The sequence below is a fragment of the Neomonachus schauinslandi genome, chromosome 1 (genome assembly GCF_002201575.2).
Source record: "Neomonachus schauinslandi chromosome 1, ASM220157v2, whole genome shotgun sequence".
NCBI lineage: Eukaryota > Metazoa > Chordata > Mammalia > Carnivora > Phocidae > Neomonachus > Neomonachus schauinslandi.
In genome coordinates, this window is record NC_058403.1 from 111,458,968 (window position 1) to 111,476,801 (window position 17,834).

At 38.9% G+C, this 17,834-nt stretch overlaps 1 protein-coding gene across 1 annotated transcript in view; it reads left to right on the top strand.

Annotated features, from left to right (window-relative positions):
• The first annotated feature begins 8,619 nt into the window (after positions 1-8,619).
• Positions 8,620-17,834, top strand: part of LOC110576741 (ceruloplasmin-like) — a 30,746-nt gene continuing 21,531 nt past the window's right edge. Inside the window, exons 1-7 of the mRNA XM_021685950.1 lie at positions 8,620-8,783; positions 9,608-9,858; positions 11,137-11,349; positions 11,829-11,999; positions 13,034-13,276; positions 15,637-15,802; positions 17,691-17,821. Of these exons, the coding sequence (XP_021541625.1) occupies positions 8,629-8,783; positions 9,608-9,858; positions 11,137-11,349; positions 11,829-11,999; positions 13,034-13,276; positions 15,637-15,802; positions 17,691-17,821 (1,330 nt within the window). The 5' untranslated portion in view covers positions 8,620-8,628. The remainder of the gene's footprint in view (positions 8,784-9,607; positions 9,859-11,136; positions 11,350-11,828; positions 12,000-13,033; positions 13,277-15,636; positions 15,803-17,690; positions 17,822-17,834) is intronic.

Below are 17,834 nucleotides of genomic sequence, written 5' to 3' on the forward strand. Positions count from 1 at the left end.
CTTGATTTCTCTTTCTTCTGCTTCATTGTTAGTGTATAGAAATGCAACTGATTTCTGTGCATTGATTTTATATCCCGCGACTCTGCTGAATTCCTGTATCACTTCTAGCAATTTTTTGATGGAGTCTTTTGGGCATTCTAAATGGAGAATCATGTCATCTGTGAAGAGCGAGAGTTTCACTTCTTCTTTGCGGATTCAGATGCCTTTTATTTCTTTTTGTTGTCAGATTGCTGAGGCTAGGACTTCTAGTGCTATGTTGAACAACAGTGGTGAGAGTGGACATCCTTGTGTTCCTGACCTTAGGGTAAAAGCTCTCAGTTTTTCCCCCATTGAGAATGATATTCTCTGTGGGTCTTTCATATATGGCTTTTATGATATTGGGGTATGTACCCTCTATCCCTACACTGTGAATAGTTTTAATCAAGAAAGGATGCTGTACTTTGTCAAATGCTTTTTCTGCATCTATTGAGAGGATCATATGGTTCTTGTCCTTTCTTTTATTTATGTAGTGTATCACACTGATTGATTTGCAGTTGTTGAAACATCCTTGCAGTCTGTGGCAATAATTTTTTTAAATGTTTTTTTTAAAATGGCAGCTACTCATCCACTGAAGATAGGTTGATTTTAGTAATGTGGTAAGTAAATAAGCCAGACAATATATTTGAGAATACAAACAAGAAATGAGGTTTGTGTTTTTGTCTGGCCATACTTTATGTGGTTCTACCATCAGCCACAGACACTCCTCATTCATTATACTGCCCTATTTTATAAATGTCATTACCCCCCTAGTGATTGGCATAAGGCTGGGCACATAAAAACTCTCCATAAGCATCCGCTGAATGTTGAATAAATGAGTGAAGACATGACTTCCTATTTATGAGTGTCATTCACATGCACCGTGAAGTAGAAATGGCTCATAGTTGGTAAACAAAAGGGGCAAAAAATTTTTTTTCCAATACAGTTTTCTATTAATCCCACCATTTTATATCTCAGTATTTCTGGCCAGTTGAATATCTCTGAGCTGTACCAGACTCCCTCAGTCCCTCCCCCACAAAAGTCCTTGATTGCTCCTAAAAGCAGGAGTGGGGGCTCTGCTAGTTTTGATTAATCTGGCTATTTAAAATTGTTCTGTTTTCTTTGAAGAACTTTGATTTACAAAATCACTGTTTGCTCATTCTTTTTTTTTTTCAAGATTTTTATTTATTTATCAGAGAAAGAGAGAGAGAGAGCACACAAGCAGGGGAAGCGACAGGCAAAGGGAGAAGCAGGTTCCCTGCTAAGCAAGGAGCCTGATGCGGGACTCGATCCCAGGACCCGGATCATGACCTGAGCCGAAGGCAGACGCTTAACCGACTGGGCCAACCAGGCATCCCTGTTTGCTCATTCTTACAGATACTAAGGGAACTTGGACAGGCGGACTAGCCAGCACTGTATTATCATAGCAGGAAAAAAAAGTTTACTCATGCACAGTTGTGTGATATTTGCATCTGAAAATAGGAAGTAGGAATATTCTGAAGGATCTGCAACGTGGTGTCCACAGAGCCACCAGGTCCTAGTTCCATCAAGTCCTTATCTTATAACTTAGTCTGAAAAGCATCAGCAAAGTAGATAAAATAGTGAAGCAGAGTGACATTCAGGTTTGTGGATAAGGAAAGATCCTTTAAAATAATCTGGCACAACAGTTTGTAATGAAAAGGAAAATGCTTGAAGTACAGAGAGGATAATCCACTTTCTCAACATAGCACATTGTGAACTTGAGCTCTGGAGACCAAATACCTGGGTGTTCAAATTCTGGCTCTGTCTTTCACCAGCTGTACAGCCCAGGGTAGGAGTCTTTTTCTTTTTTTTTAAAGATTTTATTTATTTATATGAGAGAAAAAGAGAGCACAAGCAGGGGGAGGGGCACAGGGAGAGGGAGAAGAAGACTCCTGTTGAGCAGGGAGCCCGATGCAGGACTCGATCCCAGAACCCTGAGGTCATGACCTGAGCTGAAGGCAGATGCTTAACCGACTGAGCCAACCAGGCGCCCCCTGGGTGGGAGTCTTGCCTTCTTCCTGCTTTAGTTGTCTCACTTTCAAGGTTATAGAGATTAAATGAGTTAAACTCATAAAGTGCTTAACACATAGAAAGCACTCCAAAATTGTCATTATTGTTGCTGCTACTGTTTTTCCAGGTCACATAGCCAGTTTCAGGGTATCCTACCATGCATTCATTCAGCAAATATTCATTAGGCACATACTTTGTGCCGAACACTGTTTTAGGTGCTAGGGATACATCAACAAACAAAACCAACAAAATTTTGTGCCCTTATGGAGCTTACATTTTAGTATAAAGAGACACACAATTAATTATAAACCGGATAAAGAAGAAGATTGTATAGTAAATTGGAAGATACGTGCTGTGGACAGAAGGGAATCCCACGTGCTAGGGAGAAGAGAAGTGGAGCAGTTGTTGATATTAAATCATATGGTCAGGGTAGCCCTCATTGAGAGGGTGACATTTAAATTAAGACCTGGTGGAGATGAAGAAGGGAGCCATGAGGATACCGGAGGGGAAGTGTTCAGGCAGAGAGAAGAGTCAGTGCAAAAGCTTTCTGTTGCAGGTGTGGCTGGTAGGTCCGAGGAGCAGCAAGGAAGCAAGCCGGGTCGGAGCAGAACGAGTGAAGGAGAGAAGAGTGGAGATGGGCAAAAAGAGGTAATGGGAAGTGAAGTCATTAAGGAGCTTTGAAAGCCATAGAAGGGATCTTATACTGCAGGAAATAGGGAGTCATTGCAAGACTTTGAGAAGAGGAGTGACCTGATGGAATTTATATTTTTAAAGGGTCACTCAGGCTCCTGTGTTAAGAACAGACGGGAGGGAGGCAAGAGTAGAAGCAGAGAAACTATTTAGGAGGCTCTTACAGTTCCTTGGAGGGACACAACTGTGGCTTGAACCAGGGAAGTATCAGTAGAGGTGGTGAGAAGTGGCTGGATTTTAGGTTATAGTTTGAACAGGTGGCAGACTGGTTGTGAAACATGAGAAAGAGAGGAGCTAAGGATGAATCCAACATTTTTGACCTGGTTTTATTAGAAGACTGGAGGTGCCATTAACTGAGATGAAGAAGGAGGTGAATGGAATGAATGGCTTTAGGAGGATGAGCAAGATCATTCCAGTTTAATAATTCTTATTCTTGTTTCTCTGTAGAGAAGATACTTTCCTCTTCCTAACTTCTTTCAAGATTTTCTCTCTAGATTTGTTCTTCTGTAGTTTGAATATGATATGCTTAAGTATGGGGCTTTGTTTTTTGGTATTTATTCTAGCATTTGTTCTCTAAGCTGCTCGAATTTGTAGTTTGGTATTTGTCACTAATTTTGGAAAGTTCTCGGTCCTTATTATTTCAAATATTTATTTTACTCCATTTCTTTCATTCTTCTCCTTCCGGCAATCCAATTTTGTTATATCTTTTGAAATTATCCCATAGTTCCAAGATAGTGTGTGTGTGTGTGTGTATGTGTTTGTTTTTGTTTTTATTCTTTTTTCTCTTTGCATTTCACGTTTGGAAGTTTCTATTGACTGCTCTTGAAGGTCATTGATTCTCTCCTTGGCTGTGTCTAGTCTAACGAAGCCTCAGAAGCACCTTTATTCCTATTACAGTGTTTTTTGATTTCTAGCATTTTCTTTTGATTCTTTCTTTTAGAATTTTCATCTCCCTACTTGCATTACTTCTCTAATGGGTTTAAGAAAAGTTGTTGATTTCCAATTTGTCCAGTGCTTCTTGTTATAAGGATGTTGGAGCTCAGAATGAAAGTCTTAGAAGTTCATATTTGGGCATGTTGAGTTTGAGGTGTCTATTTGGTTGTTGCTACGGAGAGTATGGTTCATAGACCTGCAGCGCTGGCATCACTAGGGAGCCAGCACAGAAACGCAGAATACTGGGCTCCACCTCAGACCTACAGACTCAGAATTCGCATTTTGAAAGACCTTCAGATTTTTCTGAGGATTCATCTGCACATAAGTGTTTGTGAAGTGCTGTACTAAACAGCTAAGTGAAGATGTCGAGTAGACCACCATATATACTGGAATTAGGCAGAGAGGTCCAGGTTAGAGACACACATTTCTGAATTTTTGTCATGTTGATAATATTTTATTTATTTATTTATTTATTTTTAAAGATTTTATTTATTTATTTATTTGAGAGAGAGAATGAGAGACAGAGAGCACGAGAGGGAAGAGGGTCAGAGGGAGAAGCAGACCCCCCGCTGAGCAGGGAGCCCAATGCGGGACTCGATCCCGGGACTCCAGGATCATGACCTGAGCCGAAGGCAGTCGCTTAACCAACTGAGCCACCCAGGCGCCCCGATAATATTTTAATAGTAGCCATGTTATAGATTTTTTTTCCTAGGGGAAATTAGTGTCAGTGCGCTCTAATCCAACCACAGGAATATGCCTGTAATTGAGTAAGTTGTGTTTATTGCTTGTTGCAATGAAAGACAACACGTACCATAGAGAATCACGGAGTATCTCAGAAAGAAGGTGTTACAAAGGGTTTACAGGATTGGTGCTTGTGTTAGGTGTTTTGAGGGATGTTTAAGGAAGCAGGGCTTTGCTCTGGATTGGATGCAGGAGGGTCGATTCTATGACTGGATGTCTTAAATCTTATCTATAAGTCAGGAGGAACAAAGCCAAGCTAAAGCTATAATTGGTGAAGAAGCATTAGTCAGTTATAGCCAGGATAAGGGAATGCTTGGTTATTTGAAAGGTTTGGGCAATGTTCATGTTCCTCCTGTGTGTTCAGACATTATTTTGGAGTGGACCTATTTTTGTCTTGATTCATTGTGGTCACAGTGGTGTAGTCTGATGTTAGAGTTCAGGAAATTTTATGTCCAATAGGAGAAGAACACCAAGGTCTAACTGTGAGTCCCAGGACAAGGCCCAGCTGATAGTATCAGGCCAGCTCCAAATATCAGGGCCTGCTTTTCTCTTTCCTCTTGGTCCTCAACATTTCCCACTCTTTCCTTCCATGCCTTGTTCTGTGGCCATCTGGTCCCTCATGGAGTCTACCCCATACTATAAAAGCTTGCAGTTTACATAGTTCCAACCTGAGAAGGACACAGGGCTCTAGCCTAAGAGTACCTATCTGCCCCAGCTGCCTATTGCTCTACTTATTTAAACTCTTCTGATCTGGTTGATGGTTGCTCAGAGTTGCCCAGAGTAGGAGGTGGGGAGTTTAGTAGTAAGAACATCCACCAGGCTTTAAGGTCTGTGTTTAAATTTGACAATAACACCTACTTGCTTTGGTCAGTTCTTTAAAACCCCCAAGTTCTAGTTTCCTCAACTATCAAAAGAACTTAATGAACTTTCCTTTCAGGATTTGCTGACACAATTAGAGTTACTGTTTAGAAAATGACTAAGGACCATCTGACTTTCAACAAATAGTGGTTATTGGCAGAAGAAACAGAAAGAATGGAAGTGGATGTAAATGTTGCTAACATCTTCCTCATTGTCTTTAAACTCCCCATCCTGTCGCCACGTCATTTATATCCCACTGGTCTGCTTTGTTGGAAGATAAAATTAGAGTTATATGTTCTGAGCAAAACTTAGCATTTATTAATAATGTAGAAGTATATGCACTTAAATTATGGAAGCCAATTAATAAGGTCACACAGGAGAAACATTTGATTTGGAATCCAGGGATTTCTGTTTGAACCCTGGCACCATAACTTGGAAGTGTGCATCATGCAGTGAGTTCCTAGACCTTCTGAGCTTTAGATACTTCATTTATTTAACAGGTATAAGAATTGAGGTGAAGGAGAGTGTTTTGAAGATTACATTTTGAAGAATAATTTTTTAAAGGTAATTTTTATATATTGTAAAGCTTTTTTGCAAACAAGGTACTAGTGTCATTAGAACCTTATGCGTATTTTCATGTGCTCTATTTCTGCTTAAACAATTTTCAGCTGTGGAATGGAAAAACCAGGAAGGAATCCAAATTTTCCTCCAAGGTGTTTGAACTTACACCTTTGGGCCAAATTCAACAAAGCTTAGCTAAGTAAGTTGCCTTATGCTCTTGGGCTACAAACCAAGAAAATAACCAAATAATGGTGACCAACTTGAAATACTGCTGTACCAAAAGACGGATCTATTGAGGTCTATGCAGGAAGGGAAGGACAGAAATTGTCATCTTTCCAAGCCATAAAATATAACATCACCTAAGAAAAAGTGCTGCCTTCCAGTCTCACCCATCCACCCCCACCCTCACACACACACACAAAGCCAGTTTCCCTAGTTATTTCTTGAGAAGAAGAACAGTGAGTGTTTACCAACACCATTTTCACTGTCTTGGGGAGAGGATGCTTAACTTTCTTTGATAGGCTAGAAGGTAAGTCCTCACAGCGGCCAGGAGCTTTAATTGTTACTACCTTTCTGTTATAGATAAGGGGACTTGGGTTCAGAATGATAATGCAACTCATCCCAAATCACATAGCTAGTATATGGTGGAGTTGGGAAGTGGGGATACATCTGTTTGATTTGAATACACTAGACTTTGCACTTCTTGGGGTGCTTACTAAATAAAAAGAAGAAAAAAAGGCAGCTGAATGGATCTTCTATTATCCACGTTCCAAAGTAAAATCAATGTTTCTGGGAGGATGAGGAAGGAAGTCACAGAATTTCAGGATAAAGGGACACTGGAAAGCCCACTGAAGGAATCCCTCCCCCTGCCTGCTGCGTGGTGGGTCTTTCACAGCTCCTGGTCTAGGCTACAGTGACAGGGAAGGTCATAAGGTTCTTCCATATACAGAGCTAAATATGTGAGACTAGAGCTTCCAACTATTCCAACCCATGGGTCTCCTCCTTGAGGCCAGAGAGGCTGTCTCTAATCCCTCTCTCATGTGAGACCCAGCAGGTCTGATGTGAGTCTTCTCTCCAACCCTTTCAATTGTTTCCCCAAGGGTGCCACTTGTGAAACCCTTCCTCTTCTTGATTTTCCTGTGGGCAGCTTTTCCACACACCGAGGTCCCTCCAGGCTTAGCTTTTCTGAATTCCTTCCAGCATCTGCTGGTGACATTAAAACCTGCCAAAGCAGTGGACTGTTTACCCAACTTGTTTTTAAAACTCACCTATGAATTCACAAATGTGAATAATTTTTGTGATACAACAGCCTAGAAGTTTTGATTTCTGTAGAATTTAGCAACTATTGCTTATAAGGAAGATTCAGAGTCCCGTTATTTTTTAATCCAAGAAAGAAAAAATGCAAATACTTTGTTGATTTTTTAAAATCAAGTAATATAAAAATGTATCCTCCTTGTAAAAAATAATTTAAATATAATAATCCTCTCTCTTCTCAGAGCTGTATTTAGTTTGATAGGTACCCTTTTGGGCACCTCCTTAAGTGTGTATAGACATCTGTATGTGCACCCAGGAAAAATATACTTTGATTTTGTGTGTTTTAAAAAATAAATGAATTACATTCATAATAGAAAAAAAAATGCTACCATTGGAATGAAGGAAGTAGACTTCTAGGCAGTGATATATAAAGGTCTCTAAGACACGTAGTTGAGGAATAAAAGCAAGCTGCAAAATAATACATGTTATATGATTGCCCGCCTTAATATTTCTAAGTGTGGGTTTCCAAACCTCAATCAGAATACCACTCTAACTGTTGAAAGGCGTTGTGGCTTTCCAATTGTAAAGTCTCAAACAAGACCCAATGGTAATAGGTATCCCAATAAATGATGATATACAAATCAGTGACAAAGATTCCTGTTCCTTTCCTTACGTACTGTAACTGTAGCCAAGGGACTTTATTTATTTGTTCCTAAAAATTTTTACATTTCTTCCTTGACATTTCTAGAAGATACACAGAATAAAAAGAAGTAATCTCTAGGATTTATAATCTAATGGTGGTAGAGAAAATACATGTATATTTAAACAACAGTACAAAACTGTGTAGTTAATTACCAGGCCTGGACACAGCTGGTGAATTCAGAAAGAGAGAAGTGTCTATAGGCTGAAATAATCAGGGAGGTCTTCACTGAGGAGGTGAAGTTTCAGGAGGCTTGAAAAATGGGGACAACTTGGATAAGCTGTGTCCCTAATAAGTCAACTTCCCCGAGGGAAGGGGTCCTCTAAGTGAATTATGCAGATGAACGTGGAATATCAGATTAGGGGCAGATTATGGACAGTCTTAAATTTCAAGAAATTTGAGAATAAAAGTATCAAATGACAAGGAATTTAAATTAACATCTAGATCAACGAATTATTAAAACTAACATGCAATGAAGAATTTGGGAGAACGCGGAGGCTGGAGAATAAATTGGAGATGATTCTTATAACCTAGGAACAGATAGTAATTGTTGGGGGATGGTGTCGGGGGATAATCTGGTAGCCCATCTACCCAGTAATTCAAGCAAGCTCTGATACCGGCCAAGCACCAGTATTCTCTATGGGTTGTGCAACATTTCACTCAGCCTGACTAATGAAAACTAAATGCATTTGGAATGGAAATGATGTATGTGTAGATGAAACCTGATGGGCTCTTATGCAACTCCTACTTATTATGTAAATGGACACAAATAAAGGAAGAAAGCCTGGATTATAAAAGAAAGGCAGGCATCACTCACTTAGACTCTCCAGGATTAAGGTTTGAACATGAAGGCCCTTTCACCATTGATCTTTCTGGTTTTTATTAGTTCTCCAGGTTGGGCAAAAGACAGGCACTACAGCATTGGTATTAAAGAAACCACTTGGAACTATGCTCCTACTGGTAAAAATATGCTCAATGGGAAGCCTTTTTCAGAAGATCAGTAAGTAATACCTTTGCAACGAAAAAGTCACTCTCAGAAACAGAAGTTGGTAATTGTTATTCACTGATAAAATGCTAATGAAGAATTTCCCATCGTTGACCCTTTAAGGGCACATTTGCTATTAGAACTGCTTCCCTTGTTTTCTTGATAGAAATCAGAAATTATTCTTTCTGAGAATTGTCGCCACTTCTGCCAACATGGCACAATATTTCAAGGATCATTTCTAATTCTGTGCTTATCATCAATTTTGTTTGTGTGGTGCTCAAGATATAAAACAACACTTTTCCTTCTGATATGGAGGGTATGGCAGAGATTCTAAAACTGCAGCTCTGTTCTTGATTTCTCTTTTCAAGTAATTGGGAGGGAGAAATCTAGTGGTTATGCGTGGGGGTTTGGATTTACCCTGTTTGTTGGCCAAAAAGACCCTAAGTCTACCAGCAAATCCACAAATCCGTATAAATGGGTAAACAATTCTAAGTCACTGGGATTGATCTAATGCTTGAGATCTAAAGTGACCTTCAAGTGGGGTTAGAAGCCTTTTTGTGGCTCTGTGTGGAGAGTTTGGTAAGTCTTGTAAGCCAAAATGCCACGCATATTACTTGCTACACTTGTATTTGATCCCTTCATCATAGACTCCAACGTTCTCCTTGCTTACACCACCTTTTTTGATTCCCTTCACATTTTCTCCCGTGTCTGACTTTTGTCTATCAAAATTAGGTTGTAAAGCTTCTTACTTCTAGTTTCAGTTGACTTAACATTTTTTTTCTTTCCTGTCAAACTTTATTAAAGTTCTCTCTTTTTGTTTCTTTGTTTATTTTTTACAGAGAGTTTCAGTCCTATAAATATCTAAAACAAAGCCAAGACAAGATAGGATCTGTTTATAAAAAGGCTTTGTATTTTCAGTATACTAATGACACATTTCAAACAATCATTAAAAAACCATCCTGGCTGGGATTTTTAGGGCCGATAATTAAGGCAGAGACTGGAGACATGGTTTATGTTCATGTAAAAAATTTTGCTTCAAGAATGTATAGTTTCCATCCTCATGGACTCACCTACTCTAAAGAAAATGAAGGTAAGTGGATCCTTTTTTCTTATATTCCTGAGCTGTTGCTTATGGCAAGTATGAGCCCAAGACCTCAGGGAAAGCAGGGTAATTATGAATTGGGAGTAGTTTGGGGTGAATGCAAACTCTTATTTTTGATGTCTTTAATGTTTATACCTGACAATCCTTTTTCAATTTTTCATCTTGAGTAAGTGCCCACGCTTGTGCAATTCTTAGGAAAGAAAACACACTTTTCACTCACAATAATAATAATACAAACTAATGAACATTCATGGCTTACTAGAGAAAGCATGGGCCACATTTTTTTTTTTTTTTTTTGGTAGGAGATGCTCGTGAGCAAATGTTAGGTTGGCAGAAATACTATTCTACCCCCACCTCATTTCATTTTCTAATAGATGAGGATTTGCCTCTTGAAAACATCACTGTCAAGAGAAATCATTATTTTCCAGGAATACTATTCTACCCCACCTCATTTCATTTCCTAATGGATGAGGATTAGCCTCTTGAAAACATCACTGTCAAGAGAAATCATTATTTTCCAGACAGTATCTTGTCTCCTAGACATCTACACTCACAGCTGCCCAATGGTGTTAGAAAAAGAGAGGGAAGAGAAAGCCAAAAAAATAAGGTTTTATGTTCGCCATGGAGCAGGGGGGTGCTGGGATATGGGTAAATATGAGAGGTTGGCCATGCTTCAAAGTCTTCTATTGAATGTAAGAACTTTATTCATAGTTATGAGGACTCTAGCCTCAAGAGATAAAGATCCGAGGTAAAAATTCTAGGAAAAGAAGAAAGAAGGAAGAGAAAGGCCCCAGATTCAGAACTGGGGTAAAAGCTCAGGGTAATGTAAGCTATGCAGAGGGCCACTTTTGGGCTCCAGTGGTCTACTTGGAGGACACATGAATACCTCTTGATGCCCTGGGTCCCAAGTGTGAAGAAAATATGGAAGGCCTGTCAGGAGTCTAGGTTTCTGTATCTGAGGTCTAGGCATATAGTAGATATACAGTAAATAGTTTTGGAATCTGTCAATAATGGTGATAATAGTCTGCAATTATACTGCCTATCTCATTCCGGTTTCGTCTAGAAACTAGACAAGCTGGATATTCAAGTGGAAGTCAGCTAAGGAAGAAGAGACAGGAGACAGCAAAGAGGAGGGGAGAAATGCACACTTGATTCCAAAAATAGAAATTAACATACATTCATGGCTTACTAGAGAAGGCATGAGTGATATTCAAAATACTGTTGCCCAATGGTTACTGTGACCGCAGTGTGGATTATGTTTCCTAGGTGCCCTCTATCCTGATAATACTACGAGCGAGCAAAAGGAAGATGACCGTCTGCAACCAGGGGCACGATATACTTACAAGTGGTTTGTAGAAGAAAATCAGGGGCCTGGCCCCGATGACAGTAACTGCGTGACAAGGATTTACCACTCCCACGTAGACACTCCAAGAGACGTGGCTTCGGGTCTTGTTGGACCAATTCTGACTTGCAAAAGAGGTAACATATTTTTTAAATCTCACTGTAGCAATAGAACCAGAATAAGTGGGCTCTCCCCCTGCTCTCCTCGTGGAATTTTTCTATCAGATGAGCTCCCTTTTCCTGCCTTGACCTTGATTCTTCAGTCAAGAAAGTAAAGTTGCCCTCTCAGACTCCGAGCACTAGATGGCGATGGTGAGTCCAACACCTCAGTTCAAGTCCAGGTTGGTCACTAGATGGTAGTCAAATCCAGTGAACTTCACTTTAGCCGCCTTTTCACAAAATGACTGACACCTTTCTCCTATAGAGAAGTGTTCAATCAGCAGGGTTGAAGAAAGTAGGAAGCTGAGAGGCTGTTTGCCTGTTCCTTGCATGCATTGTTCCTTAGAGTTCTGTCTGTAGGTGTGCAAGATTAAGTTGAATCAGTTAGAATCACCAGTTTATTTCATGGCAAAAATAATTATTGCAAAGAGCAAGTTTTGTTGTTCTTTATGTTTCAGGCACACTGGATGGAGACACCGAAAAAAATATCGACAGGTCTTACGTTTTGATGTTTTCCATAACTGATGAAAACAAAAGCTGGTATATCGATGACAATATTAATGCATACACTGAATCTGGCAAAGTTAATGCTAACGATCCTGACTTCCAGGAGAGCAATCTCATGCCTTGTAAGATTAAAGAAAGCTTTCTTATTCATCATACCCTATAATTCTAACTTCGGTGATTCTATTTAGTGATTTCCTTTTGTTCAAGTTTGTGTGGTTGAGTTTACATTTTCCAGTTTTCCCTCAAGGTACGCTGGTTGATATGCAAGGCATCTAGTAAATTTTGCTAGTTTGCAGAGTTTCATAGCATGTAAAGTTAGGTAGATGCATTTGTTTTCTAAAGTCTGATCTTGATCAAAAGGAGATGGTAAAAAAAAGGAAAGGTATAATTTTAAGGTAATAAAATATTATGGAAGAACAAAAACATAACTGACCAGGTATTTTATGAAAATGTGTTTCTTAAAAAAAAATGTTTCTACATAAGATTTTTTCAGAAAAGCCACTCTCATTCCCTCAGTCACCCATCCTTGTTCTCTTCTTTCCGGGACTTAGCTTCTTTTTATTCTTTTCCCCTCGTCACTGACCTCTGCCCTTCACTCACTTTTCCTCCTCTTGCCTGTAATTTCCTCCTCTTGCCTGACACTTTTAATTATATACAATATTTATGGCCTTTTCATGTTTGAAACACCAATCAAATCCCATGTTAGATTATGCATGAGAATAAAGCTGACACTGTGAGGTTTGTGTATTGAGGAAATGCGCTGAATGTATAGCATATGGGGCGCCTGGGTGGCTCAGCTGGTTAAGCGTCTGCCTTCGGCTCAGGTCATGATCCCAGGGTCCTGGGATCGAGCCCCGCATTGGGCTCCCTGCTCAGCAGGGAGTCTGCTTCTCCCTCTCCCTCTGCCTGTCTCTCTGCCTACTTGTTCTCTCTCTCTGTCAGATAAATGAATAAAATCTTAAAAAAAAAAAAAAAGAACGTATAGTGTATGGTCCTCATCTACCGTGTGTGAGAGATTAGCACACGTTTATTTTCTTGGCTCAGTCAGGAGAGCATGCAACTCTTGCTATCAGGCTCATGAGTTCAAGCCCTGCTTTGGGCGTAGAGTTTACTTAAAAAATAAAAAAAATAAAATAAAACATACATTTGTTTTCAGCAATAAATGGATACATGTATGGAAATCTGCCCAATCTCACCATGTGTGCTGAGGACAGGGTCAAGTGGTATTTTGTGGGCATGGGTGGTGTGTTGGACACACACTCCATCTATCTGCATGGACAAACTCTGATATCCCGGAACCACAGAAAGGACACCATTACTGTCTTCCCTGCCTCACTGGAAGATGCCTTCATGGTGGCCAAGGGCCCTGGAGACTGGCAGCTGGGATGTCAGATACACGGTAGGGATTTGTGATCTTTACATAACACAGCGTCAGAGAATTTTCAACGTTGCAACCCCTCACAAATACCTTCTCTTCCAAATGATAGAAAGTGATTTCTAGGGAGGTGATGGGGTTGCCTTTTGGAAAGGCAGTGACAGGATCAGAACTGGAAACCGGGTCTCTAACACTTAACTCCATAGTAATGAACGCTTCTAGGTATATAGGGGTGTTTTGTTTTGTTTGTACAAAAAACTTTTATATTTATTAGCCAGCGAGCCTTACAAAAAGCCTGAATGGCAGAGCAGGTATTATTACTGTTTGTTTTTAAGTTGAGGAAACAAGTTTCAAGAGGTTAAAACATGTGTCCAAAACCCTGTAAGAAGAATTGCCAGGAATATTGTGGGACTAAATGATACTAATCCAGAACTCAGGAAACCTTTGTATTTCCGTTTGTTTCCCTCTTCAGTCACACCGTCCATTGAATCATATGATAGCCAGTTATGAAGTCATTCATCTTTTCTATACTTAAATATGACCAAACTCTACATATAATCATGCACTCTTTTGTCTTACCTTTCGATCAAAACACACGGTTGTTATTAAAACTGAAGAATTCACTTTTCTTTTTTTATACAAAAATGGGTTTACTTCTGTGATCAAACCTGCCTTTTAAGTCTCATACTTTGGTTAGAATCATGCTTCCACTAGTTACGGAAATAACTACACAGCAAGTATTTATCAGGATTTCCTATGTGCTGGGACCCTCGAGGGCTCTGGGGAAAAAGGAGAACCACTCGCAGCCACTGCAACTCGAGGACTGAATTTAATGGTGAAAAGTTTCTCACTTAGAAAGGAACATCATTTTCAGGTGAAAATGTACACTCAATCCCACTCTTCTATTTACTGACTTTGCAGATGGTGCCTTCGAGCCACATCTGGCCCTCAGCTCTGCAGAAAGAATAGGGTCAGCCCTTGGCACAATTGAGAAGGTTCTGAGAGTTCCTTGGTTGATTTGATTGACTCCATAGCTTTCCCTTGTATTTAATCTCTTCCCGTGTCCTAGAGTTATGTGTGGTTTTTAAAATTTACTTCCAGTCTTTTTAAAATTTGTATTTAAAATGTTTTTATTTAAAATTTATTTAAAATTTTATTTTATTTTATTAGTAATTACAAGAATACATGAATAGACTTTGGCTGGAAAGAAAGGAAGGATGGAAAGAGGAAGGAATGAGGTGGGGGAAGGATTGAGGGGGTGGCCAGTAGGCAGAAAAAGCAAAAATCTAATGTGATGAATGGGAGCCAGCTCATACCAGCTCAAGAGGGCAGGGAGTTAAGTCAGCCAGCTGGTAAACTCTTGGTAACTTCAAACTGGTCACAGTGGGAGTGTTTAGACCACAAAAATTAGCAAAATAAATCAAATATGTGTTTTGTTGTCTTTAGAGAGCCGGTTTAAGAACACACCATTAGTCCAACCCTCCCAACGCCATCTTCGTTCCTCCCCAGAGAGTAAACACTAGGTGTGAATACTTGAAAACCTGTTCACTATGCATTCTCACACAATATATATGAACATGTAGAAACAAAAAACACATTGCTATATTTTGTGTTTTGTTTTACATAAGTAGATCACGCTGCATATAATTTTCTGCTGTTGCTTTCTTCACTTATCAATGTTTTGAAATCTTTTTCCTGACATTCCACATACATCTAACTTATTCTTTTACACTGTTGTATAGTTTTCCACATTGGGGATGTATCTATCCTGAGTTATTTACCCAATTGCCTACCGATAGGCATTTAAATTGCTTCCACGTTTTTTGCTTATTAACAATGTTATAGTTAACATCTTTTTATTTGTATCTTTTTATGTTTTAACAAATGCTGCCCAGATTGCCTTCCAAAATGTCTGTCCTAATTTACACTCCCACCAACAGTACTCCAAAATCAAAGCACAGGACTGGTGCCCTCGTGGAAAGTTACCTGCCTTGATTTTCTTCCTGCCTGCTTCTAGTTAATCTAATAAATCAGCTAATTCATTAGTGACTAATGGTGGTAATTCTATACCCCTGAGGAAAGATGTTTTTGGCCAAATAGAATCTCAAATTCTTCTCGGTAGACGGGCAACATCTTCATCTAGGGACTGGTCCAAAGGTGGTGATTATTCTCCAGTAATATATGTTCCTCTAACCTTTATCTTTGCATCCTGCTTTTTGTATTTGTTTCATACATTTTAGGTTTTTACACAGATTCCGTAAGTAAAATGCCTCAAATTTCTCCAAAAAGGAGAAGTTGCAGTATTGTTGGCTAAAATATAAAGTATATATGGAATAAGAAAAATGTTGCAGTAACATTCTCTGCTTGGGTTTACTGTTTTTCAGATAGTATGAAGGCCTTTTTTAACGTAAGGAATTGCCGAAAACCTTCAACAGATGTTCATGGGACACATGTTATATGTTACTATATTGCTGCTGAAAAAATTGTTTGGAACTATGCTCCCTCTGGTGTAGATTCCTTCACTAAAGAAAATTTAACAACATCTGGAAGGTAATAATTCAGTGATTAAAATATTTATGGTTAAATAAAGATAATCGAACTTTTTCATAACCAGCTACTCCTAAGAAGGATTTAGGCATCTTGTCATAAAAAGATACCGATAAAACAAAAGGAGAAAAATAATTATATCAATAATTAGAAGATGTTGAATTAAAAGATCACTACCACACAAAATTTTTCTCTAAATGCCTTGGCAGCCAGCGCGAAATAAAACATACTGCTCATTTTTTCCCCTGGCACTGTTTTAAAATAGATTTATTATATGTAATTATGAGGCAGTGGATAATGTTATCAATAACAATTTTATAAAAATTCAAAACATTCCTCATGTATCATTTATACTTTCCTGCTAAGATCTGAAGGCATAATTAAATTATTGCCCATGACATTTTTTATTACTTTTTTCTTTCCTATGACATTCTTAAATCATGTTTTTGTTTTTGGGTTTTTTTTTAAGATTTTATTTATTTATTTGAAAGAGAGTGAGAGAGAGAGACCATGGTGGGGGAGGGTCAGAGGGAGAAGCAGACTCCCTGCCGAGCAGGGAGCCCGATGCGGGACTTGATCCCGGGACTCCAGGATCATGACCTGAGCCGAAGGCAGTCGCTTAATCAACTGAGCCACCCAGGCGGCCTTAAATCATGTTTTATAAATATTTTTTATTTCAACAGCACCTAAGAATATATTACCAATTACTATTTTAATGACCAAAAACTACGACCAAAATACATTACCATGGCACAGCATTTAAAAGTACACAAAAAGTTTTTTTGATAGTCCAACTGCTATATTTACCAACTCAAAGATTACAGCAATTTTAAACCTTCTGGTCTATTGAATGGAAGTTATATGTCAGAAAATATCAAGTTCTGAAACCACCAAGCAGTGTTTCCCATGGTAATTATTTTTCTCTAATTTACTCAGAGAAAATTTGTGAAAACTAAGAATGTTATGTCGAGTGAGTATTTTCACTTCTTACTTCAGTTCATCAATAAATTATTCAATCTGTGGGATGGAAATTTTATATGAAGGATATCTGGGCTTAGAGCAAAAATTAGATTCAGAGTTAGGTCCAACTCTCATTTTATATTGACTAAAATAAGTATGAATTAATAGATTTTTTTTCAGCTTGCTTGATTGTCCTGGCTATGAAATTCTATGATGTGTTAGCATGACAAGTCCCTACTTCACTGCTAAGAAACTCTTTTTCTCAGGGGACCCCATTTAATTTTATTATAATAAAATTTATTTTTTTGATTTTTTAAAGATTTTATTTATTTATTTGACAGAGAGAGACAGCGAAAGAGGGAACACAAGCAGGGGGAGCAGGAGAGGGAGAAGCAGGCTTCCTGCGGAGCAGGGAGCCCGACGTGGGGCTCGATCCCAGGACCCTGGGATCATGACCTGAGCTGAAGGCAGACGCTTACCGACTGAACCACCCAGGCACCCCTATTATAATAAAATCTAAAAAGAAGAATGACATCTCTCATCTTACTATTCTAACATCTCTGCACATAGTTGTTTTAGAAGTGGTGTTTGTTACTACCTGACTGGAAAAAAAAAGAACCTGTGTTCCAGAAGAAAGTGTGTGGATAAACCACCAAGTAGACAGGCATAGATACTTTTATACACACACGCATAGATAAAAGACTGAAAAGAAATCCATGGAAAATGTTGACAGTGGTTATATGTAGATAATGGGATTATGAAGATTTTAATTTTGGGGGGTCAGTTTTCTTCTTATTTTTCGAATTTCCTACAATGAGCATGCATTGCTTTTATAAATATATTACAAGTAATTTAAAACAGATTCTTGCTTTCTTTTCACGTGATCACTGTTAACTTAAAAGTTCTTTGTGTATCTGCTTTCTCTGCGCAGTGAATCCCAGCTACATTTTGAACGAAGCCCAACCAGAATCGGAGGATCTTACAAAAAACTAGTTTACCGTGAATATACAGATGCTTCCTTCCAAACACAGAAGGCAAGAGAGGAGCACCTTGGAATCCTTGGTAAAATTCTCTT